This window comes from Rhinolophus sinicus, chromosome 9 (genome assembly GCF_057876585.1).
Source record: "Rhinolophus sinicus isolate RSI-liver-muscle chromosome 9, RSI-T2T, whole genome shotgun sequence".
Lineage (NCBI taxonomy): Eukaryota > Metazoa > Chordata > Mammalia > Chiroptera > Rhinolophidae > Rhinolophus > Rhinolophus sinicus.
In genome coordinates this window covers 34,204,798-34,230,375 of record NC_142509.1, presented here as the reverse complement: position 1 = coordinate 34,230,375, position 25,578 = coordinate 34,204,798, and the positions used below count along the sequence as shown (strand labels likewise).

The 25,578-nt window shown below is 52.9% G+C and overlaps 1 protein-coding gene across 7 annotated transcripts in view; it reads left to right on the top strand.

The window, feature by feature from the left end:
- Positions 1-25,371, top strand: part of CUX2 (cut like homeobox 2) — a 231,475-nt gene extending 206,104 nt beyond the window's left edge. For 6 of the 7 annotated variants that reach the window (XM_074321133.2, XM_074321129.2, XM_074321131.2 and 3 more), the window contains 12 exons: positions 2,384-2,575; positions 2,676-2,734; positions 3,218-3,266; positions 3,339-3,459; positions 4,554-5,228; positions 6,006-6,107; positions 9,912-10,708; positions 11,454-11,613; positions 16,235-16,504; positions 17,409-17,597; positions 19,118-19,391; positions 22,344-25,371. In XM_074321133.2, the coding sequence (XP_074177234.2) occupies positions 2,384-2,575; positions 2,676-2,734; positions 3,218-3,266; positions 3,339-3,459; positions 4,554-5,228; positions 6,006-6,107; positions 9,912-10,708; positions 11,454-11,613; positions 16,235-16,504; positions 17,409-17,597; positions 19,118-19,391; positions 22,344-23,145 (3,690 nt within the window). In that variant the 3' untranslated portion in view covers positions 23,146-25,371. The remainder of the gene's footprint in view (positions 1-2,383; positions 2,576-2,675; positions 2,735-3,217; positions 3,267-3,338; positions 3,460-4,553; positions 5,229-6,005; positions 6,108-9,911; positions 10,709-11,453; positions 11,614-16,234; positions 16,505-17,408; positions 17,598-19,117; positions 19,392-22,343) is intronic. The other variant, XM_074321130.2, reaches the window with a different exon arrangement.
- The last annotated feature ends 207 nt before the right edge of the window (positions 25,372-25,578 follow it).

The window sequence follows — 25,578 nt, the reverse complement described above, 5'->3', positions numbered from 1 at the left end:
TCTCAATTCCCTACCAGACCCAGACCAAAATGGGGGCCACATACCAAGATGAGAGTAACACTCATATTGAGCCATTGGTTCCCATGCGGTTTCCCAACCAGCCGCGTGCTGCAAAGAGCCAGGCTTCAGTCATCAACCCTGAGGTTCCCGTTAAGCCTGGTTACTCAGTGCATCTTTTTCTTTCCTCCTGGTTGGTGTCCCTTTGGGGTCTGGGGGTCATTTCCTGCCAAGAATCCTTGGGTTCCTTATGTAAATTGGTCCACCTGCCCTCCAGATCTCTGCATACAAGGCATTAGATTCACGACTCCTTACATAATAACAGGTCTGCTCTAGAGTGATTTGCTGTCTCCACCCATGAACCTGAAGTGGCCGGCATAATTTTCACCTCACCTGACACCCCGATACACAAGCCCGCGTGTCTATGTCTGTCTTTCTGTTTGAATATTGGAATGCGTCTCAGTGAACATGTTACTGTGTATGTGTGTATCTATTTGTGACCGTTGGGGAATGACTACATCTTTAATCTGCCTCAGTTTCCTTACCTGAGTGAGGTCTACATTATAGGGTGATTGAGAGGGTTACGTGTGAAGTACCTAAAATGGTTCTTGGCTCAGTCTATCCTCAGTAAATATTCAGTGCTACTACTATTATTATCATTAGAGTGGTTTTGGTGTGTCTGGGGTTTGGCCCACAAGAGCGTATGGCCTTTCTGAGCACATACATGTCTGCGTGGCTGGCGATGTGTCCATGTGAGTGTGTCTCCTTGATGCCTGAGTCTGTCTCTCTGTGTGCGTGTCAGCATGAGTATGCAATGCAGGCAGGTACGCGTGTCAGTATGTGCTGTCTCTGTAGGTGTGTCCATCTGTGTGCCCCAGGAGGCAGTGTGTATGTGCCCATGTGCCTGGATGTCTGCATGACGCAGAGTGAACACAAGAGGCTGAGAACGAGCGAGCTCCTGAGGACGCCTCGGAGAGAATTTGCCGATGGTTCTTAATTAACTCCCGTGGAACCCAGCAAATGCCTGTGCTAATCAGCCACAGGGAACTTGGCTGGTTTGGGGGGTGAGCTTTTCTGCTCACAACAGTGGCACTCAATGCTAATTAATTTAATGTGTTAATGGCATCCACTTCCTGTTTTAATTGGCATTTATCTCCTTGGAAGAATAGCCAGGGTTGGTGGTAGTGGGATTTTTGTTTTGTTTTCTTGTAATGCTTCTTAGGTTTGTTTGTAACTGAGTTCAAGGCCAGCCTGACTTCAGGTTCCCTCAATCACCAACCTCTTCATCTTCACCCAGGACAAAGGGACCATTTCCTAAAACCTAGAGAAGCTGTGGGGCTTGAGTCTGGTAGCAAATGAGGAAGAGGAAGAAACCACCCCTAATGTGACTGCAAGGTCTGGGGTCTCACCCTGTGTACCTCTTGTTGCCTGGAATGGGCACAGTCTGCTGGGGTAGGACGTGCACCTGTTTTAGAAACCCAACCCGTTGTCTATGCCATTCCTGCCAAAGTATAGAGTACTAAACAGAAGGGAAAGTGTGCATATCGTAAGTGTACAGCACATGGAATTTTCCAGAATGAACACATCCCATAACCAGTGTCTCGATCAAGTAGAATATTCCCAGCCCCCGAGAGGCCTCCTTGTGCCCCCATCCGGGTACTACTCCCCAACGAGAGCCACTCCCCTGACCCCTCACAGCACAGAGGAGTTTTGCCTGTGATTGTATCTGATCTTAATTGAATAACACACACACACACACACACACACACTTTGGTGTCCAGCTTCTTTTGTTCCGTGCCGTGTTGGAGTAGCTGTAGATGATTCATTTTCATTGTTGTATAGTATTCCATTGAGCGAATGTACCACAGTCTGTCCACATTCTCTTATTGGTAAACATCTGGAGGGTTTCCAGCCTGTGGCTATTACAGATAGGGCTGCTGGAACGTTCATCTTGGTGCCCATGTGTCTTGGTGCACGGGGTCTGCGTATCTCCTGCATATATACCAATGCGTGGAAACAAATGCTTACCTGTAGAGGACTCTGGCAAGCAATTTGCCACACCATGGACACGTTCTTGAACTTCATCATGGGTTAGACACATCTCAAACAAGCCTTCCCTGCTCACTCCCCCTCCCTCCTGATCTACTTTCTGAAATACAGGGAAAGGCATCTGCGTTGGTCGGACCAGCCTGAGCAAAGGCTCGGAGGTGGGAAGAGGAAAGCCATGGCCTGTCGGAAGGGGCTGAGGCACTCTGGGGAGTACAGCACCAGGGCCATACCACGAATGGCTCTCCTGTTTCTTTTAGGACTCAGGGCTGGGGGCGGCCAGCCCTGCAGCCCCCTGCCCCATGGCTCTCGGCCCCTCAAAGCCCCACTTTGTCCTCAGGATAAGGTGAACTTCGCACTGTGCTCGGGCCCACGGCTTGAGGCTGCCCTGGCCTCCAAGGACAGGGAGATCCTGCGGCTGCTGAAGGACATGCAGCATCTCCAGAACTCTCTGCAGGAGCTGGAGGAGACTTCCGCCAACCAGATTGCTGACCTGGAGCGGCAGCTCACGGCCAAGTCTGAGGCCATCGAGGTAGGCCCTGGGGGAGGCAGGGGGCAGCAGGAGATGGGGGGGCAGGGCGTGCCGGGCAGAAGGACAGCTCCAGCCTCACCGTCTTTGTTTGCTCTTCTAGAAGCTGGAAGAGAAGCTCCAGGCGCAGTCTGACTATGAAGAAATTAAAACAGAGCTGAGGTACTGTGCAGAGTGGGGCGCCACTGACCCCCAGCCCTCTCCCCTGGCTGGGACAGCAAGCGCCCTTGCCAAAGTTCATCATCTTCCTCCCGCCCACCAGCCCCCACTTTTGGGTGCCCTCGTCTCCCTTCCACGGGCACCTTGGGTGTCATGCTCAGTCCTTTGCCATCAAGAGCTGCCTGTAGGAAAACATGCGAGGCAGCTTTGTTGTCTGAGCTGCACTGGGGCAGTGGGGGAGGGGAGCAATGCATTGATCAGATGCGTGGGAGTCAGTTAGCACGGCGGGCGCCCCTCCAGGTAACGTGGGAACCAGTTCCTAAGCCTGCTCCTTAAAGCTGTGATGACAGCAAGTCCAACACTGTGCAGTGTTCAGTGGGTGAGGGCAGCTCTTGATCAGGGAAGATGAGCCCGTGCAAGTGCCTCCCCAAGGCGTCTACACAAACCAACCGTGGCTGGCCTCACACTCTCCGCTTTCTCCGGCAGCATCCTGAAAGCCATGAAGCTGGCCTCCAGCACCTGCGGCCTCCCCCAGGTGAGCGTCCCCTCCACGCTCCCCACAGCGCAGGCTGCCCCTGAGAGCCTTCTGCCAGCCATGCCCTCTCAGCCCGGCTTCTTGTCTCCTCAGAGTGTGGCCAAGCCCGAGGACCCGCTGCTCATGGCAAAGGAGGCCTTCTTCCCCGCACAGAAATTCCTGCTGGAAAAGCCTGGTCTCTTGCCCAGCCCTGGTAGGGGAGGGGGTGTCCTGGGGGCTCAGGGGCCGGGTGCGGGCTGCTGTGGGTCTCCATATGGGCCCATGGACCACTGCCTTTCACACTGGCAGGAGAGAGGTGGAGAAAAGGGTGCACGTTGATTAAGCACCTGCTGTATGCTTGGCACTGAGCTGGCACCATCCACGGCGAAGCCAGCTGGCAGCTGTCCCACAGGGTGTCCACACACGTCCACACCCACACTCAAGGACACACAGCTTGCTCAGGCCCTCCTGAGGCCCCCAAAGCTCCACTCACCCCCGAGCCTTCATGAGCAGTAGGATGAGGTCACGGGACAAGGAGGGCATTCACATGGCACCCCACAGCAGACCGCTGGAGTGGCCTCCAGACATTGCCCTCTCAAATTGCCTTCTCGGCCGCTGGCCCCTACCCACACAGTGGCTCCACGACCTTTCGGCCGTGTGGCCCCAGCCAAGACTCTGCTGCCTCCGTTTCCTCATCTGTAAAATGGGGACAGTGATGGGGCCTACTTTGTGGGAAATGCAGATGCGTAGGACAAGGCGGGTCCAGGGCGGGGGGCGGGGGCACCCAGGAAGCGGGTCCTCCTGCTGGGTGGGATTTACCCAAAATCCCCCTTTGGGGCGCGGTGCTGGGCCTCCCTGTGCTCAGCTCCTGGTCTTGGTGTTGGGAGGGGGTGGCTGTCAGTTATAGGCAGTGTCCGCACTTCGCACTGCTGGACGCCTATAGCACTTCTCTCCCCACCCCGCTTCTCCCCCCTCCTCTCTCCCGCTCTCTCTGAATTTCTGTCTCTATGTATGTCTCTCTCTGTCTTTCACTGTCTCTCTGTCTCACTCTTTCTATCCCTCTATCTCTCTCCCTCACTCTGCCTGTCTCCCTCTGTCTGAGTCGCTGTATTTCATGCATCATGGTTTCTCTCTCCCTTTATTTCTGTCTTCCTTTCTTTCCCTATCTCTGTCCCTCTTGTGTCTTTTTCTGTGTGTATCTCTCTTGTTATTTCTCTCCTTGTCTCTCTCCCCATCACTGTCTGCTTCTCTGTCTTTCTCTCCGCATCTCTCTTCTCTCCCTCCGTCTGTCTGTCTCTCTCTCTCTAGAGGAGGACCCTTCAGAGGACGATTCCATCAAGGACTCGCTGGTCACGGAGCCGTCCTACCCGTCCCCTTCGCAGCTCCCACCACCACCAGGGCCGGAAGACCCCCTGTCCCCAGGCCCCGGGCAGCCCCTGCTGGGCCCTGGCCTGGGCCCCGACGGCCCACGGACTTTCTCACTGTCCCCCTTCCCTAGCCTGGCTTCAGGGGAAAGACTGGCAGGGGACACGCTGCTGTCCAAGCACATGATGCCCCCGGCTGCGTTTAAGGGAGAGGCAGGTGGCCTGCTCGTGTTCCCCCCAGCCTTCTACAGCGCCAAGCCCCCCACAACCCCTGCCACCCCGGCTCCTGGTCCTGAGCCGCCTGGGGGCCCCGAGCCAGCGGATGGTGGCGGGAGTGGCCTGGCCGGGGTGGGGGCCGGGACAGAGGAGGAGCAGCTGGACACGGCGGAGATCGCATTCCAGGTGAAGGAGCAGCTGCTCAAGCACAACATTGGACAGCGAGTGTTCGGCCACTACGTGCTGGGGCTGTCACAAGGCTCGGTCAGCGAGATCCTGGCCCGGCCCAAGCCCTGGCGCAAGCTCACAGTGAAGGGTAAGGAGCCCTTCCTCAAGATGAAGCAGTTCCTGTCGGACGAGCAGAACGTGCTGGCCCTGAGGACCATCCAGGTGCGGCAGCGAGGTGAGTGCTCGCCGCGGGCCTGTCCCACAGCCAAGCCTGGGGATACGGCTGGCTTGGGGCTGAGCGCACGGGGCTCTGCTGCCTCCAGCTGTGTGACCTGCAGCAAGTGACTTCACCTCTCTGAGCTTTAGTTTCCCCTCTGAAATAAGGAAATACGTCCTAACTCCCTTCTTCCTGGGGTCTGGGGCTGCCCTTTCCTTGCCACCTGGCCCTCATGGGGCCACTCAGGCTGATAAAGGTGGGAAAAGGCTGGGCCCCAGGGGCTGTCCTGGCAGATCCCCCCTCCTCACCTCCACACCTCAGTTTACCCAACCATAAAGTGGCCTGGGTCACCGCCAGCCTCGTCAGACCTGGGTTTTAGGGTAATCCATGTGAAGGGCCCAAGCTCTGCCCTCACAAGCACCTGAGTTTAAGTACCAGCTCTGCCCTTCACCCACAGCGAGAGCTCAGGCCGCTCATGAGCCCTCTGTGCCTCTGTTGCCCCATCCATCAGCCTCCAAGGCAGGGGCCTTAAATGAGTATAAAGCACGTAGTAACTGCGTTAGAACTGTTAGCTGTTATGGTAGCTGCCATCACTGTTTTGCTATTATTTCAAGCCAGAACCACTGGCACGTCCACAGTTTGTCACACAGACTAGCTCAGCGGTTGTCCTGCCACACACACTCAGGGTCTGACCCTGGTCCCGGGAGGAGGAGACCAGCCTTCACCCGGCCCAGCTCCAGGGACCGCCCCCAGCACGCAGGCCCCCACACGACAGATGCCTCCTTGCCGCCCTAGGCAGCATCACCCCGAGGATCCGCACACCAGAGACGGGCTCTGATGACGCTATCAAGAGCATCCTGGAGCAGGCCAAGAAGGAGATTGAGTCGCAGAAGGGCGGTGAGTGTGGCCGGCGAGGCCAGAGCCTCAGGGCCTGCTCTAAGCCCCTCTCCCCCCTCCGTCCACTCCAGAGGGGATGGCAAGCAGGTCAGAACGTCTTCGCCTCTCGCACAGTCTGCAGCCAGACCTGTGCTGTCCGGTATGGAGCCACTCGCTGCCCGTGAGTGTATCCATTCAACCTGATTTTAAACGTGTGCAACTTCAGTTCTTCAGCTGCACGAGCCACATGGCACAGGCGACAGCGGGTGGCCGTACGGGACAGCACATCTCAGGACACCTCCCGCATCGCTCAGTTCTGTTGGCAGCACTGGTCTGGGTTGTACGATGTCCTCAGGTTCAAGAGGCTCAGTGATCATCATCACACAGGAGCTTGTGAAACACACGCAGGCCTGAGCCTCACCTCTGACCATTCGTCTCACCCTTCTGGTTCCCAAGGAGACACTTGTCCTGGCTCCTCCTGCCTCAGACCTGGCGGTCACACCTTCCCGTGGGGCGCCGGTGTTAGCCACAGACTGGGGCTGAAAGCAATGCAGATTTGTTTTATGATGCTGGAGGTCTGAAGTCCAAAACCAGCCTCCCTGGGCTAGTCAGGGAGTTGGCAGGGCCAGGTCCTTCTGGAGGCTCAGGGGAGAATCTGTTTCCTCGCCGTCTCAATCCCCTAGAGGCCGCCTGCACTCTTTGCCTGTGGCCCCTTCGTCCATCGTCCAGTCCAGCATCATGGCCTCTTCAGTTTCTCTCTCTGATCACCCTGCCTCCCGTCTTATAAGCAGCCTTGGGATTACGCAGGGCCCACCCAGATAAGCCAGGACAATCTCCCCATTTCATGATCTGTAGCCTTAATCACATCTGCAAAGTCCCCTTTGCCATGTAAGGTGACATACTCGCCAGTCCCAGACATTGTGGGGATGTGGATATTTATTTATTTTTTTTTGGGGGGGGGCATTATTTAGTCCACCACAGTGTATTTTCTCCATCAGCCCTGCAAATTGGGGATTTCCCCGGGGCTCCACCCCAGACCCTCTGACTTTCCTACTCTTCGTAGATGAGTTCATCCACTCCTGGAAATTTCAACAACCAACAGCGCCCAAATTGGTCTCTAGGCCAGACCCCAATTGGTCCCCACTGGCATCTCAAACTCAACCTGTCTGAGACAGAGCTCATCGTCTTCCTCTACCCCTCACTCCCTCCCCAAACCCCCGACTCAGGGCTGGGAACCTGTCACGGGTGGTGCTAGAAACCCCTTAGCCCTGGCAGCCTGGCAGCCAGCCCACCCAGGGGCCACTCACCCTCTAAGTGTTTTTTTAAAGCTTGTCCATCCCCCACCCCAATTGTCACCGGCCTAGTGAGTCACCGTCATCACTTGCTGGGACCGTTGTGGCAGCCTCTTCACTGATCTTGCCAATGACATTGTAGGCCCCACTCTATCCCATTGTCTCTGCAGAGTCCAGAGGGATCTTTCTAGAACACACACGTGGTCCGTCACTATTCAGAAGCCTCCCGTGGCTCCCCATTGTCCTCGGGATAAAATCCCAGCTCTTCACAGGCCTACAATCTTCCGACCCTTCCCACCCCCTCCATGCCTCTCACATGACCTGCTGATGACCATGGTCATGCTCACCCTTAATGCCATCCTCATCCCAGACACGTTTCACCTGGCCGACTCCTGCTCATACTTTGTGACTCAACTCAAAAGTCACCTCCTCCAGGAAGCCCCCCACCCCTGTTTTGGATGATGCCCATCCTTGGATCATCCAAAATTACCTATATGTTTGGTGCAATGGAGCCAGACTGGCCTGGATGCAAATTCTGGCCCTGCTGTTTATTAGCTGTGTGACCTTGGGCGAGTTTAACACATTGCGTATGGCGGGGTTTAAATCCCTCGTGAAGATTCTCGTGATCCGTACACAACATGTTAAGTTACTTAGCCTCTCTGTGCCTCCATTTTCATCTTTAAAATGAGGACAGTGTTAATGCTCCTTTCTGAAGGCGGTGGGAGGCTCAAATGAGACCAGGACTGGCAAGCACTCAGCCTGGGGCCTGGCATGTAGCAGGTGCCCCTGAAAGGTTAGCCATTGTTACAATTTACGTTGTCATTATAGTGTCGCTCTTGTTGCATTTGTTCATGTTGCAAATGACTCTGCTGGTGTGGCTGTCCCTCCCACAGGTCTGGGGGCTTCTGGTGGCCAGGGACCAATTTGCTTGCCTGCACCCGGCACAGTGTAACTCAACAGTTGTAGACAGTTGCTGACTTTAGAACAGGTTGCAGAGCTCCCACTCCGTTTTGCGGTGTGTGCTGCCCCCTCGTGGCAACTCAGCAAGTGTCCCATTCCCAAGCCTTGACTTGCTGCTGGGAGCCTAGTTTCCCAAGGGCCCTCCCTCCCGCCTGGTTCCTGGTAGGGCTGGAGGCAGGCTTACCCTGCTAGGAACCTACACTGCCCCACCCCTATAATCTGCCGAGCCCCTATGGTGTATACACTAATTTCTTCCTTCTTGGTCAACTTCTGTAGCAAGAGAGAGGCAATCATTCAGTAAACATTTACTATGTGCTAGACACCAGTTACAGATGTGGATAAAACACGATACTGGGGTGAAAATAACCGTGAGAAGCAATCTATTCTAACTCTCCCACTAAAAAGACAGGACAACTGAGGTCAGAGGGGGGGATATGTGCTCCCAGTTACACAGAGACCAAAGGAGAACCCAGGTCTTCTGACTCCCTATGCAGTGCTCTCCCAACTGGGGGGTCAGAAACAAGGCAGCAGGAAAATTAAAAAGGCAACAACATCACAGCAGAGGGAAACTTTTGCACAAGTGGGCCATTCAGGGTCTGTGAAGAGTTCAGCAAGAGGAAATAGGCCAAGGTTATCACCCCATGCCCCTGACAACAGTGAATGCTAAGCAGAGAGCATCTAGCAGTTCTCGGGGAGGAAATGAGTGTGGCTGACTGCCAACTCAGGAGTTCTACTTCAGGGAATCGAAGAAAATGGGGACAGAGATTTATATACAAGCTATTCCTTTATCATTATTCACAACAGTGACAAACTGGAAACAACCTAAGTGTCCATCAGTGGGGGATTGGGTAAATAGAGACTACCCCCTCAGTGGCATATGCAGCCATTAAAGATAGAAGAACTTTTAATGATAGGAAAAACTACTCATGTTGATATGAAATGGGGGCAAATCAGGCTATGCTCCCATATTGAGTATGATCATACCACGCATGGAATTGAAAACAGACCGGAAGGAAATACATGAGAATATTTCCTGTAGTTGCCTCTGGGAGAGAAATTGGAGGGGATTTTTATTTTCATCTTAACTTTTTGTGCTATTTTTGCTTGTTTTGGAGCTCTATAGAAAGGTTATGCTGTGTATCATCTGGGACTTGCGGTTTTCACTCAAGATTATGTTACTACTCTCTTCTCCGTGGGCATTTGGGTTCATGCCACTATTTTGCTGTTAGAGTAAATGAAGCAGCCTCTTTTATGGGCTATAGTATTTTCCTTGTCTTTGAACATTTGCATAGATGGGTCATAGCGTATGTAAAAGACAAGTCTTTTATTACATTACCTTATCCCCTGAGCACTTTCTCCATACGTGCTAAATCTCACTGTCCCCCTGATTTGTAAAGGCTACCTGACATTCTCCCATACAGATGGACCATAGTTTACTTAACCAGTCCCTAATTTGTGGACACAGATTGCCTCCTACAAGTTGCTGCTGTAAATACTGAAGCTGTAACCATCTCTGCCCCTCAGGCCGTGCCCTGATGATGGGCCTCTGGCCACCCTGTCGTCCTCCCCACAGGTGAGCCCAAGAACTCAACGGCTCCTTTGAGCATCACCAATGGCACAGCCTCTGCCAGTACCTCAGAAGATGCCATCAAGAACATTCTGGAACAGGCGCGCCGGGAGATGCAAGCACAGCAGCAGGCCCTGCTGGAAATGGAGGCAGGCCCCCGGGGCCGCTCGGTGCCCCCCTCGCCCCCAGAGCGGCCCTCCCTGGCAGCCGTGAGCCAGAACGGGGCCCCGACCTACGTCAAGCAGGAGGACAGCGGTGTCTGCAGTGGCGCTGGCAGCGGGGGGATCAGCAGCAGTGCCACACAGACGTCCCTCACCGTCCTGTCCCCCGCCGCCTTCGTGCAGAGCATCATCCGGAAGGTCAAGTCAGAGATCGGGGACGCCGGCTACTTCGACCAGCACTGGGCCTCGGACCGCGGGCTGCTCAGCCGCCCCTATGCCTCCGTCTCGCCCTCACTCTCCTCGTCCTCCTCCAGCTACTCTGGCCAGCCCAACGGACGGGCCTGGCCCCGTGGGGACGAGGCGCCCTCGGCCCCCGAGGATGAAGCGGCCGGGGGTGAGGACGAGCCCCCCAGGGTGGGCGAGCTCAAGGCTGAGGGGGGCGTCCCCGAGGCGGGCAGTGGCGGGCGGCTGGCCTACTACCCAGCGTATGTGCCACGCACGCTGAAGCCCACCGTGCCACCCCTGACCCCCGAGCAGTACGAGCTCTACATGTACCGTGAGGTGGACACACTGGAGCTGACTCGCCAGGTCAAGGAGAAGCTAGCCAAGAATGGAATCTGCCAGAGGATCTTTGGGGAGAAGGTGAAGACAGTAGGGGAGCCGCTTCGGGAGGCTCGAGGCCATGGGGCCCCTGGGGAGGGTGGGCCACCTGAGGACCCAGCCACCAGTGCCCGTGGTCCAGAAAGAAGCATGTGTGAGCAAGAACAGGGTGCACACAGGATTCGAACCCAGGTCCCCGTGACCCCCAGAGCCATTTTTCCTTTATCCGGCTGTCCCTGGGCCCTGTGGGCAGGGGGGCCATGGGCAAGGCTGGCGTTCAGTTCTATGGTTGTTGAAGCGGTAAAACATTTTCACCTGGTTAGGAATAACCGTTTGCCTCTCCTCCTTCAGGACTGTCCATCCCTCCCATGGTCCAGCCACTGAAGGGTTCAGGCTCAGTCCATCCAGGGGTCTCCTGGTTGGCTGGTGCCCCCCCAGTACCAGTGGTTAAGCAGCTTTTAATATCACCTCTGCCCATAGCAGAGTAGCTGGCAAAGGATCAGACAAACCCAGACGAGGGAGAAGTGACCTAAGTGGGAGACATAGGAAAACTTCCTGGAGGAGGGAGCACTTGAGGGGTCTGAAAGTCTAGGTAGGATTGTTACATGTAGGGACATACAGAAGGGCACTGAAGGTGGGGGTACATTGCAGTCACATAGTAGGCACCTGGGAAATGAAGAACAAATGTCCTGTCGGGACAGAACAGTGGTCTTGGGAGGAGAGGGGAGGGGACAGCCTGTGTCCCAGGGTCCTGCTAAGCCACCTTTCCTGCCCCACCCGTCCCCAGGTGCTGGGTCTGTCACAAGGCAGTGTGAGTGACATGCTGTCCAGGCCAAAGCCGTGGAGCAAGCTGACACAGAAGGGGCGGGAGCCCTTCATACGCATGCAGCTGTGGCTCTCGGACCAGCTTGGCCAGGCGGTCAGCCAGCAGCCCAGCGCCGCGCAGGGTGAGTATCCACAGGGCTCTTTCGAGGGGTGCTGCCAGCCCCCCAGAACTGTGGTGAGCCCTCACTATTCCGGTCCGTGCAATGGCACGTGCGTCTGCTTTCCTGCCCATGTCTGCCCCTCCCTCCGGCCCCATTGCCCCGGCCACCATTATTGCTCCCCTGGAAGACTGCAGTGGGCTCCGAGGGGGTGTCCCTACTTCCCTCTCATCCTTCCTTCAACCAGGCAGATGCATCTGCCGCTGGTGTTAAACCTCTAGGTAGCGCCAGAGCAAGTAGAGGAAATAATTTGCATGCGGAGCCCCACCCTCATCCCCGTCAGGAATCTCTGCTTGATCTCTTTTTCCCAAGAATCCAGCACGCAGCCAGAACGCATCCTAGCGCAGGGCCTTGGGCAGCCAGGACCCATCCGTTAGTGATGCACAGGCAGGATGGAGTTTGGACTTTGCCTGGGGCAGGAAACTGAGGTTCAGAGAGTTGCCCAAAGCCACAGAGCGGGAGAGTGGAGCCCAGGGTCCCTCCTCCGGGACAACCAGTGGGCAGGCCTGTTGGGGACCTGCTGAAGTGCCCACTGGGGCTGTAGGTGGGCATGGCTGCGAGGACAGGACATCTGACCTGCCCACTGAGACCAGAGAAAGGCAGACACACTGAGGCCGGACCCTGAATCCTAGAACCTTAGCGCAGTCAGTTGGCCCATCTGTAAAGTGGGGATTGGTCCACAGGACAAAACCGCATCTCAGGGTCACAGAAATAAACCAGATCGACAGGTGTCAACAGGAATGCGGCCTGAAACACACAACAAAAGCACATGTCCCAGTGATGGTATTTATTTTAGAAGTTAACACCCACACACAGCAATACACATTGTTATGGTATTAGGGCTACAAGCTTATGCATTAAAATGAGAAAAAGGCGCCACTGCTCGCCTGCCTGGGAAAAGGGGCTGCTCTGGGCGGGAGGGGCCAGGGAGCGCTGGGGGGGGAGGGGAGGCTCCGGCGCCCTGTTTCTTTTTTTCTTTTAAACGAATGAGATTTGAAGCAAATAAGAGAGTGTTAACATCTATTAAGGTAATGGGCCAGGGGAAGGGAGGGAGGACTTACATTTTCCGTATATTTTTATAGCTTTGAAATATTTTATAATTTAAAATTTTTAATGGAAATGCTCAGCTCCATTAGGCTGTTGTGGGGACAAATACACCCATGATAATGGCGGCGACCATTTGTCCCACTTGCTGAGCGCTTGCAGCACTTTCTTTCTCAATCCTCACGCCATGTGTTCCCTGTTGTACAGAGAAGAAGCCAGGGGTATAAACAGCGTGGTGACTGGCCCGGCATCACTGGCCAGTTAGTGGCCGAGCCAGGATCAGAAAGCAGGGGCACTTAACCATGGGGCTGCCCTGCTTTCCCAGGGTGCCCACCCTTTTTGTTGTTGCGTTGTATTTTAATTAGTTGACTTTTTTTTCCTGTGGTACAATTCACATACCATAAAATTGACCACGTTAGCCATATTTTAAGGTGTCAGTGGCATTTAGCACAGTCACAGTGTTATACAGCCAGCACCTCTGTCCAGTGCCAGCACATTTTTATCTCCCCAAAGGGAAACCGCATACCCATTAAACGGTCACTGCCACTTTCCCCTCTCCTCCCAGCCCCTGGCAACCACCAGTCTGCTTTCTGTCTCTGTGGATTTACCTGTTCTGGGCATTTCGTGTCAATGGAATCATACTAGGTGGCCTTTGTGTCTGACTTCTTTCACTCAGCATCATGTTTTCAAGATTCTTCCGTGTTGTAGCGTGTATGAGAATTCCATTTTTTTCATGGCTGAGTAATATTCCATTGTATAGACAAACTACCTTTTGGCTATTGTCACAAATGCTTCTATGAACGTTCGTGTGCATGTCTTTGAACACCTATTCTCGATTCCTTTGGATCTACATGTGCAGTGGAATTGCTGGGTCATTTAGTAATTCTGTATTTAACTTATTGAGGAACTTCCAAACTGTTTTGCTCAGCAATTGCAGCATTTTACATTCCCAGTAGCAATGTATGGGGGGTTCCTGTTTCTCCATATCCTTGGCAACACTTGCTAGTCTCTGTTTCTGACTGCCATCCTAGTGGGTATGAAATGGTATCTCACTGTAGTTCTGATGTGACTTCCCTGATGTCTAATTGTTTGGGGGAAGGGGGTGTTTGTTTAATTTTTTTGTTGTGGGAGAATTTGAGTTAGGATAGGGTTAGGCAAAGGTCAAGAATGTTCATGGTAGAAAAAACAGTACCAACCAAGGTTGGGAGGCAGGATCGTACGGTTTGGGAAGGAAGATGAATGCCGGTGAGAGTGAACACCTTGTCCCCCGCTCACCTGCAGGCCGGGAAGCCAGGGCCCCAGGTTTATGGAAGCAGAGATGTGAGTGGTAGCTGCTACCCACATGGGGCAGGTGGTGGCTGATTCAACCAAAGCCACTGCTCGTCCACAACATAAGGCAGGAGAATGATCCACTGCCCACAAGATCCCATGTTGTCTGGCTTTTGGGGTGAGTCTGGACCTGTCCCAGCCCCCCTTTGGTCCATGGCCCCTCCACACTGGCCACCGGGCAGGCACTAGCGCTGGAGCCCCTGACCTCCAGGGCGTTGGGGGTGAGCTGGATGCTGGGGGAGGGTTAAAAGCATGCCCTCCCATCCGCACCAGCTGCCGGCCATGGAGCCCAGTTAATTAACCAGCCTTGTCAGTGACGCCCACAGTGGTTGATCAGTATTCCAGGCACTTCTCAGAATTCTCCAGCAGTTGAGGAAGCCCCGCTCCCCCCACACAGTTGCTGTCTCCTACCCGTCTCTGCCCCCATCAGGGTCTCCTCCGCCCTTGGCTTTCTTAGTGTTTCTTTGTCCCATTTCTCTCTCTCTCTGGCTTCCCTTTTCCATCCCTCTCTGTCTCTCTCACTCTGCACCTCCCTCCCATCGTCTTCTACCTCTGCTTGCTCTGTCTCTCCATCTCTCCTTCCATCTCTCCTTTCCTGTCTGTATCATGACCTACTGACCCGTTTGTCCAGGGCATGGGACTTTCTGTGCTGAAACCAGGAAAGCCCCAGGCAAACCGACATCAGTTGCTCACCCTGCTCTCTCCTCTGCTTCCTGCCCACACCCCTGTCCAGCAGCCCTCACTCCAACCCCCACCTGACTGTTCATGTTCGACCTCCCGGCCCTTTGTGGTTAGCGTGTTCCTCCTGGTAGAGTTGGTTTCTGAATCCTTCAGTAATTTTGTCAGAAGCAGTCCTGGAAGAGGAGTCAGAAGAGGCCCGCCTTCTGTGGGGGTGGAGGAGTGGGGGTGGTCCACATCTGGGTACATCTCCATCTCTCATCCCATTGCTTCTCTGGCTGGAAATCTGGCCCTTTCAGTGGAGATGTGGAGAGGTGGTTTTCCGAGGGCCGATGTCTCCAGAGACCTGCCCATTCTCCTCCAGCTGAGCCTGCCGGCAACCTGTGGTCACTTGAAACAGCCACTTGTTTTCCCAGGCTGGCCCTTCCCCACCAGCTTTGCGTCTCTACTGGTGACAGTGACCGGAGATGTGTCCATGTTAGCTCCAGCATCACACGGATGCCACCTAGATATCCAAGATCAGCCAATGTGGGGTCAGGTGGGACCTTAGGATCCTCGAGACCCCAGATATGGGCTGTCAGCCACACGGGGCTCTGATGTACGACTCAGAAGTTTGAGGCTTCACTCTGCAACTTTCAGGGTAATCGGGTCCTGGCTGAAATTTTCACTCAAGAGATATCAGCCCAGTGCCTCCTGCTCCTCCCCCAACCCCCCAAGCTCCAAAGACACCCATGCGGTCTGTGCCTTCCTGGGGCTCGTAATCGGTGGACGAAAGGACAGGGTGGGGTGTAAGCAGACCTGAGCTCTTGTCCTGATTTTGCCATGGGTCACTGTGTGACCCTAGGCACACATTTTTGAACCTTTCTGAGCCTCAGTTTCCTCATCTATAAAATGGGATGACAATAGTACCTTCCTCGTAGATGTGTTTTTTTTAGTGACTTGAGATCATGGGCATAAAATATGTAACACTACCCTGGGCATGTAGTAAGTGCTCAATCAAAGTAAGTTTTATTAAATATTGTCATCATTATCATCTGCTAAGGGAGAGATCTGGCACAAGCAAGAAATTACAGTGAAGCCAGTTATTTTATACACGGTCTCGGGTCGGCTTTGATGCTTCCTCATGGTATCATTCAGGCCATGCACTTTTGGCAGTCATATCACAGAAGTGATGCTGCGTCCTGGGAACCTCGTATCAGGAGGCACCAATTGTTGACTTGCCCCGTGATTGGTGACATTAACTTTGATCACTTGCTTAAGGTGGTGGCTGCCAGTTATCTCTACTGTAAAGTTACTATTTTTTCCTTTGTAACTAATAAGTATCTTGTGGGGATGTACTTTGCGACTATGTAAACTTTCATCTGCTAGTTTTCCCATGCAGGACTGGCTGTCCCTGCCTGAGATATTACTATGGTGGTTGCAAAATGGGTTGTTGCCAACTCTTGGCTCTATGTAACAAAACAAGCCTGTCCAAACCGTGTGTGTCTATGCCAGGTTGCAGTAACTGCCTTCTGTGTCTCTCTGTGGCCCACAGCCAGTCCCACCGAACCAAGGTCCTCGCCATCCCCACCCCCTAGCCCCACGGAGCCCGAGAAGAGCTCCCAGGAGCCCTTGAGCCTGGCGTTGGAGAGCAGCAAGGAGAATCAGCAGCCGGAAGGCCGCTCCGGCTCCTCGTTGAGTGGGAAGATGTACTCAGGCAGCCAGGCCGCGGGCGGCATCCAGGAGATTGTGGCCATGTCCCCTGAGCTGGACACGTACTCCATCACCAAGAGGGTCAAAGAGGTCCTCACCGACAATAACCTAGGTACGGGGTGGTGGGAGCTGGGGGGACTGCCTCCACCCTGGCTGGCTCCTGCTCACCTAGGAAAGTGCCCACAGTGAGACCCCGAGGCGCTAGGGTCCAGCCTGAAGGTGTCAGTCATCCCTGGGGCTCCTGGGACCCTCTAGGAGGCATCTAACTCTGACCGGGGTTTCTAGAGAGTTATAATAAGTTACAAAGTAAATAAACTAACCCCCAGCCTCCAGTCCAGTTTTTATGTATCTTTGACACTTTCTGAACACATGCAAGAATACACTAGTTTCTTCTTTTCTCTTTTCTATATGGATGAAATGACACACATACACACACTGTCCTACAACTTGCTTTTGAAAAATTAACACTGTTTTGTGGACACCCTTCCACATTAGAATGATTTGACCGCCTACATTCTTTTTCACTGTTGCAAAGTGTTTCAGGCCGTGGGTGCCCTACATTTTTCACCCAACTGATGGGCATTTCAGTTATTTCCAGTTTTTTGCCACCTCTGAAACTACGTCCGGATGCGTCCTCGTGCCCTTGGGCAAGTACAACTGGAGGATAAATCCCAGTGGAATTGCTGAACCAGAGGATAGGAGCATTGACATTTTGATAGAATCTGTCAAATTACTCCCTAACAAGGTGATCAGGGGTCGGCTTGCAGACAATTACAGAGGTCTCCTAGGAGTGACGAACGTCTAAATGACAAAAGCGTTGTGGGCAGCTTCTGGTCTCCCCCACAGTCTCCTATTTTGCAGAAAGGTCCCCTCGAGATCCACAGTGGGTGTGGGTTCCCCCATGTCTGTTCGTGGAGACATCCCGGCTTCTCCCCTGACTCTCCCATTTCCCGTCTCCCCTGAGAATACCTCGGCCCTGCCCGGGGTGACCGGTGGCACTCCTCCCCTGTCCCCAGGGCAGCGGCTGTTCGGGGAGAGTATCCTGGGCCTGACTCAGGGCTCCGTGTCTGACCTGCTGTCCCGGCCAAAACCCTGGCACAAGCTGAGCCTAAAGGGGCGGGAGCCCTTTGTGCGCATGCAGCTGTGGCTCAGTGACCCCCATAATGTGGAGAGGCTGCGGGACATGAAGAAGCTGGAGAAGAAAGGTGAGCCGTGGGTGCTCCGGGTCTGCCCTCGGGTTTTCCCATTGGAACCAGATCTAGTTGTAACCCCAATAAACCCAGGGCCCCAGGGGTCCCGTCTCAGCCTGGTGTGGGGTGTAAGGAATAGTAATCCCACAGAATAGAATTGAAACCATTCAAATATTTACTGTTTCTCCCATGAAAATGCCCATCCCTCATCTCTCTCAGCATCCCTCCTCACACCCATAACTACTTTATTAAAGTCTTTACCAACCCCACTGCACGTTCCCCAAAACGCTCCCTCTCTGGTCCCTCCATTCTCTGCATCAAGCCCCTACTATATAAAATAGGTAGGTAGGTAGGTAGGTAGGTAGGTAGGTAGGTAGGTAGGTAGGTAGGTAGATGGTAGATAGGCAGATGATAGATGATAGATAGATAGATAGATAGATAGATAGATAGATAGATAGATAGATAAATAGATGATCCATAGATGGGTAGGTAGATAATACATAGATAGATCCTCCTTTGCCCATTACCCAGATCCTGCACAGCAAAGCACAGAATTGACCCGGCAAGCAAGAGTCCTGGGGGAGTTGGACAAGAAGACTGCAGGTTCCTACCTCGTCCAATAGTATCTCTTATCCCTGAAGAAATGAGCTGGCGCTGAGCACCCCACTGTGCGCCCTCCCAATCCCATGCTGTGCATAAGGGAATCCTTGACCTCAAAAAGCTCAGGGTCCAGTTGGGGGATGAGATACGAGGAGTTGAAAAGTTGTCATCCGGAGCAGCCAGGCAGCTCATGAGGAGAGCCCAGCATCGAGCCAGCCTGTGAGGGGCACGTGGGCCAAAGCCAAGGCCAGGCTCGGCTGTCGGCATCAGAGACTTTGCAGTCGAGAACTCGGCCTGCCCCTTCCTGGCTGTGTGGCCTTTAGCAAGTTTCTTCCCCTTTCTGTGCCTCATTCTCTTCATCTGAAATTAAGAGGTGGTGGCATCTACCTCAGAGCATTGCTGTGAGGGTTAAATGAGACCCTAATACCTGACCTCCTCCATTCTGAAAAAGCATTTTTTTTTTTTCACATTTTGACAAACTGAGGTTGAGATACATCATACAATTACTGTTTAAATTAATGTCCTGCCCCTGCTCCCTACACGACTGTGGTGAATTTCAGTGGCGCTTCTGTCCACGCAGAGATGCCTCATAGCACCCTGTTTTGAGAATCTGCTATCTGTGAGGCACCCCGCTAAGCATCGGCATGTTAACACTTTGGGTGCTAGCCAGCGACCGGCCTTAAGGGGGAAGCACGCACCCTCACTCTCAGGCAGGTGTGGGCAGGCAAGCGTCTCAGCGGAGGCGTTGGCAGGATGTGGAAGGAGAGCCAGGAGAGAGAAAAGGATGAGACAGGGAGCAGACCCCCACTTTTAGGGCACAGAGGTTCTCTGAGGTTCAGCCCCTTCAGCGGTTCCCGCTGCCGCTGGGGGGTGGGGTGCACGTAGCAGTGGGCCGGGCCGGCCCCTCTCAGCCCCGCCTCCCCTGCCCGCCCCAGCCTACCTGAAGCGCAGGTACGGACTCATCAGCACTGGCTCCGACAGTGAGTCTCCAGCTACTCGCTCCGAGTGCCCCAGCCCCTGCCTGCAGCCCCAGGACCTGAGCCTCCTGCAGATCAAGAAGCCTCGCGTGGTACTGGCCCCCGAGGAGAAGGAGGCGCTGAGGAAGGCCTACCAGCTGGAGCCCTACCCCTCCCAGCAGACCATTGAGCTCCTCTCCTTTCAGCTCAACCTCAAGACCAACACCGTCGTCAACTGGTTCCACAACTACAGGTGGGCCTACTGGGGCGGGCGGGCCCCTGGGAGGTGGGCAAGGTCTCGGCTGGACCCCCTTCCCCATCTCAGGGCCTGCAGGGAGCCCAGCATGGCCTCTGGGAGATGGGGAGACCGTATTGCATGGGTGTTTGGATTTAGAACACAGACAAACCGTGCTGTAAATCCCAGCTCCACCATTTCCAGCTGTGAGACCCGGGGCAAGTCACTTCACCTCCCTGAGCCTCAGTCTTCTAACCTATAAAGTGGGAACCATGAAATCTACGTCACAGAGTTGTCCTGCAGATTCGAGGAGCTTACATATTTACGTAAAATACCTGGCACAGAGTATGTGGCGGGTGCTGACGTTTCTATTGTCCCTATCTTTATTACAACTTCCCCAGCTTGCTCTGCGCCTGCCTCTGTAAGGGACAGGTGATGGTGTTTGCGGCACAGGCCTGAGGAACCCTAACTTCCCACTGAGCCTCATGTTGGAGCCCCGATTCCGGTCTCTTGGCCTCCCCCATTCCCGAGGCCAGAGGAAAGCCCTCCGGCAGCCCTATGGGGAGTGGCTGATTCCGCCCACTCACCAGGCACCAGTCTCAGTCACTGACCTGCAGTGGGTTAGGCTTCCTGGGAGTTTGTTGTTGACTGGGTCTGGCAGGACCCCAGAAGACTGCAGAGGGGCTTCCTGAGGCCAGCGAGACCCTGGGGAGCAGACTGGTAGGATTTCAGGGGCTGTCTCTGAGGCATCCCCTGTCAAGATTCCTGAGCAAGAAATGTCTGGTGTCCACGTGGTGCCAGAGACAAGAGTCCATGCATGTGTTCCAGGGGCAAAGAAAAGGTCTCTTGATCCAAGGGAAGAGAGCAAGAGGAGACTAGAAGGGTGAAATCTCCTGTCTCCACAGCCAGGCATGGGCATCACAAAGACCTGAGTTCATCTTGGCTGTGTGTTCTTGGGCGAGTCACTGTACCTCTCTGAGTCTCATCCCTATTTTACAGATAAGGAACCTAATACTTAGCCAACAATGCTGACTCGAGGATCAAATGAAAAACTTGAAGCAGAAACACAGTGTTAAATATTGTTTATTGTCTGGCTCAGGCCCAGAGCCTGCCAAATGTTAAATGACATAGGTCCTTAAAGCCTCACGTCCTCCTTCCCTCCCTGGGGGATATAAGGACATCCTCTCCCCTCTTGTTTCTCACAGGAACTGAGCATTCCATTATTATCCAGCATATTCATTCAACAAATATTTGCCATGTGTACAGTGAGCCAGGGTCTGGGATACAAAAGTTCAAAGGACATCCCTGTCCTTAGGGAGCTTAAAATTACAAACCAGATAATTTCCCTACAACCTAATAAATGCTGTAAAGCAGGAAGGAATAGGGGCTGAGGGAAAAGGGAATTCTGCCTGGGGAAGACCTAACAGAAGAGGTGGCATTTGAGCTGGGTTTGGAAGGATGAATAGGAGTTTGCACCAAGGAGCAAAGAGAATTGCACTCCCAAAAGAAATCACTCTCAAAGAGTCGTAGTTATAGAAGAATACATTATGTCATTTGGTGATTGTTTATTGAGCACATACTCTGTGCCAGGCACCGAAGAGAACACGGCAAAGTTCTTGCCCTTAGCATCCCTCACAGACTAGCAGGGAAGGCCTCTATCAAACAAGTGCTCATATGAATGTATCATTACAAACTGCAGTGAGCTCTGGGAACTGCAAACAACAGGAGGTTTTGGGGGGAAAATTACCAGGTTTGCCTTGCTATAGGTTTGGGAATCAGGCATTGCAAGGACTAATTTGTACTATGGTGTGAATGACTGGCTGTTGGCCTGGTACACGATAAGCATCCATTATAATGTTTATAATTACAATTGTCAGTATTATGTATCAATAACATGTGCTTTATTATGCTTTATTATTAATATAAATGGGCAGAGGGCTACAGCATTGGAGGTGCTGAGGAAGCCCTGTCACTCTGACTTTGGATGGGTCATCTGACCTCTCTGGACCTTGTTTGCTATCAGGAAGATAATTAATGGACTGAGACCCATTCCTGGCTCTTCCTGCTCTAAAACATAGTGTATGGGACTAAGTTTCCCTCCCAAAGAGGGGAGGCTGTTGAAGTGAAGAGAGAATGGGTTCTGGACTAGAATTTGGGGTATCCGGCTCTGGTCCCAGCTTTGCCTCTGTGTGCTGTGGTGGATGACCTGGACAGGTCACGCTCTGTGCCTCAGTTTCCCCTCTGGGCTGATGTGTACGAGTCCCTCCAGGAAAGAAGCAGGGAGTTGTTGCCTCAAACTAGATCTGAGTTTGGCTTTGAGAAATGCTCTAGAACGGCGCTGTCCAACAGAAATATAATGCAATCACATATGTGATTTAGAATTTCCTAGTAGCCACATTAAAAAATAATAATAAAAGAAACAGATGAAATTAATTGTAGTCGTATATTTTATGTAGTCCAGTATATACAAACATAACAATTTCAACATGTAATCAATATAAAAACTTTATTGATGAGATCTTTTACATATTTTCTGTATTAAGCCTTCAAAATTTGGTGTGGACTTTGCCCTTCCATCACATCTCAATTCGAACTAGCCACATTTCAAATGCTCAAGAGCCATATGTGGCCAGTGGCTCCTGAACTGGACAGTGCAGGTCTAGATCATGAGCTTTGGAATCCAGCAGTCCTGAGTTTAAGTCCTGGCTCTGCCACTTCACTGGCTCTGTGACCTGGGACAAGACACTCAGCACCTCGGAGACTTGTTCCCGCCTGTAGGAAGTGGGGGTAATGATAGCACCCACCTGGAAGGGTTGTCAAGAGGACTCGCTAAGACACTGCATGTGAGGAAGCTCAATGCCGAGTGAGGCCCCTGGGGAGTGGGTGGGGTCAAAAGGTCACTCGTGGATTGAGCCCAGGATTAGCCAGGATCCCTGTCCAGCCCCTCGCTCACCGCCATTTCTGCCCCAGGTCCCGGATGCGCCGGGAGATGTTGGTGGAGGGGACCCAAGACGAACCAGACCTTGACCCCAGTGGGGGTCCTGGTGTCCTCCCGCCAGGCCATTCCCAGCCAGACCCCACCCCGCAGAGCCCGGACTCTGAGGCTGAAGACCAGAAGCCTACTGTGAAGGAACTGGAGCTTCGGGAGGGCCAAGCAGAGAGCGTCACGTCCCTGACTGCCCAGGACGCAGCGCAGGTGAGGATTAAGCAGGAAGAGACTGAAGAGGATGCTGAGGAAAAGGCGGACAGCCAGCTCCAGGACTCAGGGGAGCTGGAAAACGGCCACGGTTCCCCCGAGGAGATGCATCCCAGCCCTCCACGTAACGATGGACTCCCAAAAGCGGCCCCCGGGCCCCTTCTTCCAGGCAGGACCACCCCAGACTGCCCTGCACTGCAGCCCGCCCAGGAGAGCAGGGGTGGAGAGCGGCTACACCCGGACCCCCTGAGTTTTAAGTCGGCCTCGGAGTCGTCACGCTGCAGCCTGGAGGTGTCACTGAACTCGCCCTCGGCCGCCTCCTCACCAGGCCTCATGATGTCTGTGTCACCTGTGCCCTCGTCCTCAGCGCCCATCTCCCCATCCCCACCTGGTGCCCCCCCTGCCAAAGTGCCGAGTGCCAGCCCCACTGCCGACACGGCTGGGGCCTTGCACCCCAGCACCAAGGTGAACCCCAACTTGCAGCGGCGGCATGAGAAGATGGCCAACCTGAACAGCATCATCTACCGGCTAGAGAGGGCTGCCAATCGGGAGGAGGCCCTGGAGTGGGAGTTCTGAAGGCAGGACACGGGCGAGGGGCATCCCTGATTGGCCACCCTCCCTCTCACTCACTGTCCCAGACAGGGCGTCGTACAGAAGGGAGGAACTCAACCATCAAAATGTGGACAGCGATGTTATGCCGTTTACGTTTTTTGTTGTAATCCTAGCTCTGTAAGTTGTGAGTGAGCAGGTGGGGCAGATGCCACTGCCTCCTCTTTTTGGCACCCTCTGCTCCAGGGAGCACCCTCTGCTCCACCCTGGCCTGTCTAGAAGGGGCATAAGCAAAGTGGAAACTCCAAACTCTTTTAGAAAAATAAATAAATATTTATAGACCTCTTTTAGATATTTTAATAAAGGATCCTTTGGAATTTATTCCCAGCCGATGCTGTTTTGATATTACAGAGAGTTATAAAATCAGGATGCTGTCACAACTGTCGCGAAGTGTACACTGAAGTTGTGTCGTTTTTTGCCACTAGATGAGATTAAAAGAAGACAATTGTTCAAAGCCATCACAAAACACTCTAAGACATGACCAAAATTTAGATAACCTTTGAACCACGGTTTTGTTTTGTTTTTCCATGTCTGTCTATGAGACACAGCGCATTGCTACTGCCCCTCCAGAAACCGTGCTGAAAAGAGAAAGTCCAAAAGACTCTAAATGAAAAAAAGCTCGATGCCGTTGAGGATGTGTTTCATTCTGGTGGTCTGTTTTGCAACCTTGATAACACAGAATGTCCTGTGCCATTGTAAATGTTGTAGAGATGTGGGTTGTGGCCAGCGGTCCTATCTGAGATGTAACATGGTACAAAACAAACTGCCTACACTCCCTCAAGTCAGAAACCTGTGGGCCACACAAGTTGGGCGTCCATCTCGGCCATCTGTAGGCAAGATGTGTTTCCAGATCCTTTGGAAAGCCAGGCATGGGGGCAGGGGATTGGAGAGTGGCATTGAGCCCGAATGAGCCCATTCCCCAACCTGAATCATGGCCACAGTGCAGAAAGTTTCCCCTCTGGTTTTCCAGAGCAAGAGTGTGGCCACCATCTTCCTCTCCTTATGTTTGAAGAAAATAACAGCATTGGTCATCCCACAAGCACCCAGAGCCAAAAACTAGATTCATCACACTAGAGAACCCAACTCCTCTACTCACCCTCTTCTCTCTCAAGTGGACACTGGTGCTGCTTCTGGAAGGTGTCTGCAACTCTTAATTCCATGCAGAACAAGCGAGAAGGTTGAATTCACTGCAGTTTGACCACTGTACCCCGGTCTCCAAATCCATGCTCCTGCCTACAAACATCTGACCTTTTAGGGAGCAAAGACTCAACCCCCCAATTCAGAGAAGGCCTTCCTCCAGCATCTTTGTCATCATGGTTTCTAGGGGGAGAATTCCCAATTTGGATGAAACAGCCACCATATTGGTTGTTGAATCTCTCCTGGTTTTAGTTCTTTTCGTTTTTTAAACTCTCTGTGGGAAGGCTGAATTGGGTGACTCCCCAGCTGCATCCAGAATGACAATGAAAAGGTGGCCATCATCGGAGCCGATCCAATGCCAGGGGGAGAGATGGCTGATAGAGGTTTCAAGGATGCAGCAAGCATTTTGAAACCAGGCTACTGAAACCCAGTGACCAGAAGGGAACAATTGAGGGCCGTTCCAGAAATCTCAACTCTCATGCACCCAGCCCAGGCTGCCGCCTCCACACCAATCAATGAAGAACAACACAAACCCTGCAGGAAAACTTACTTTTCCATACACCCAGGCTATGCATTGAAGAGTTTTCCACTGTATACATTTTTATCCAGATGAAGGTATTTTTATATTTTGACAATAGGAAACAGTGACCAATTTTCAGAGTCATCAAATCTGGAACAAACGAAACATCTGCTTATAGCCACCACCGCCCTGTCGCAATTAAGACAACTGTGGGGGAACACACCACTTTTTACTGTTGAAACCTACACACCACTGAAATCCAGGCGTACACGATCCTTACAGAACTAACTCTGGCTTTTGTGTGACGGGATTTGGTTAAGCACTTAGTATAGTCTTTTGAAAACAGAAATCCTGTTGTACTTAAAGCTAGCGGACCCATGAACAACTATCAGGGTCACGTCCTATAACGGTAAAAACAAAACAGAAACCCACAAAAACCATTTCTATGAGAGATTGATGAACTTTGTTTAAAATTAAAAAGAAAAAAGGAACACGTTCTGTAAATGCGTCGCTCAATACAGAATTGTATAATAATGTCTGGGTGTCCTGCTTGCTTTGTTCTGGAGTTGGGGTGCAAGCTTGGGGTCAGATCTGACCCTCAGTGGTGTCTTACAAAATGGTATTTTTAGAAACTGGATTTTAATCAGTGTGCCACCATGAAAATATGGAGGCACAGCACATAAAAATCACGATTACCGGCCTCTCTGGAAAACCATAAGATCCCGCCACACTGGGCCCACCTT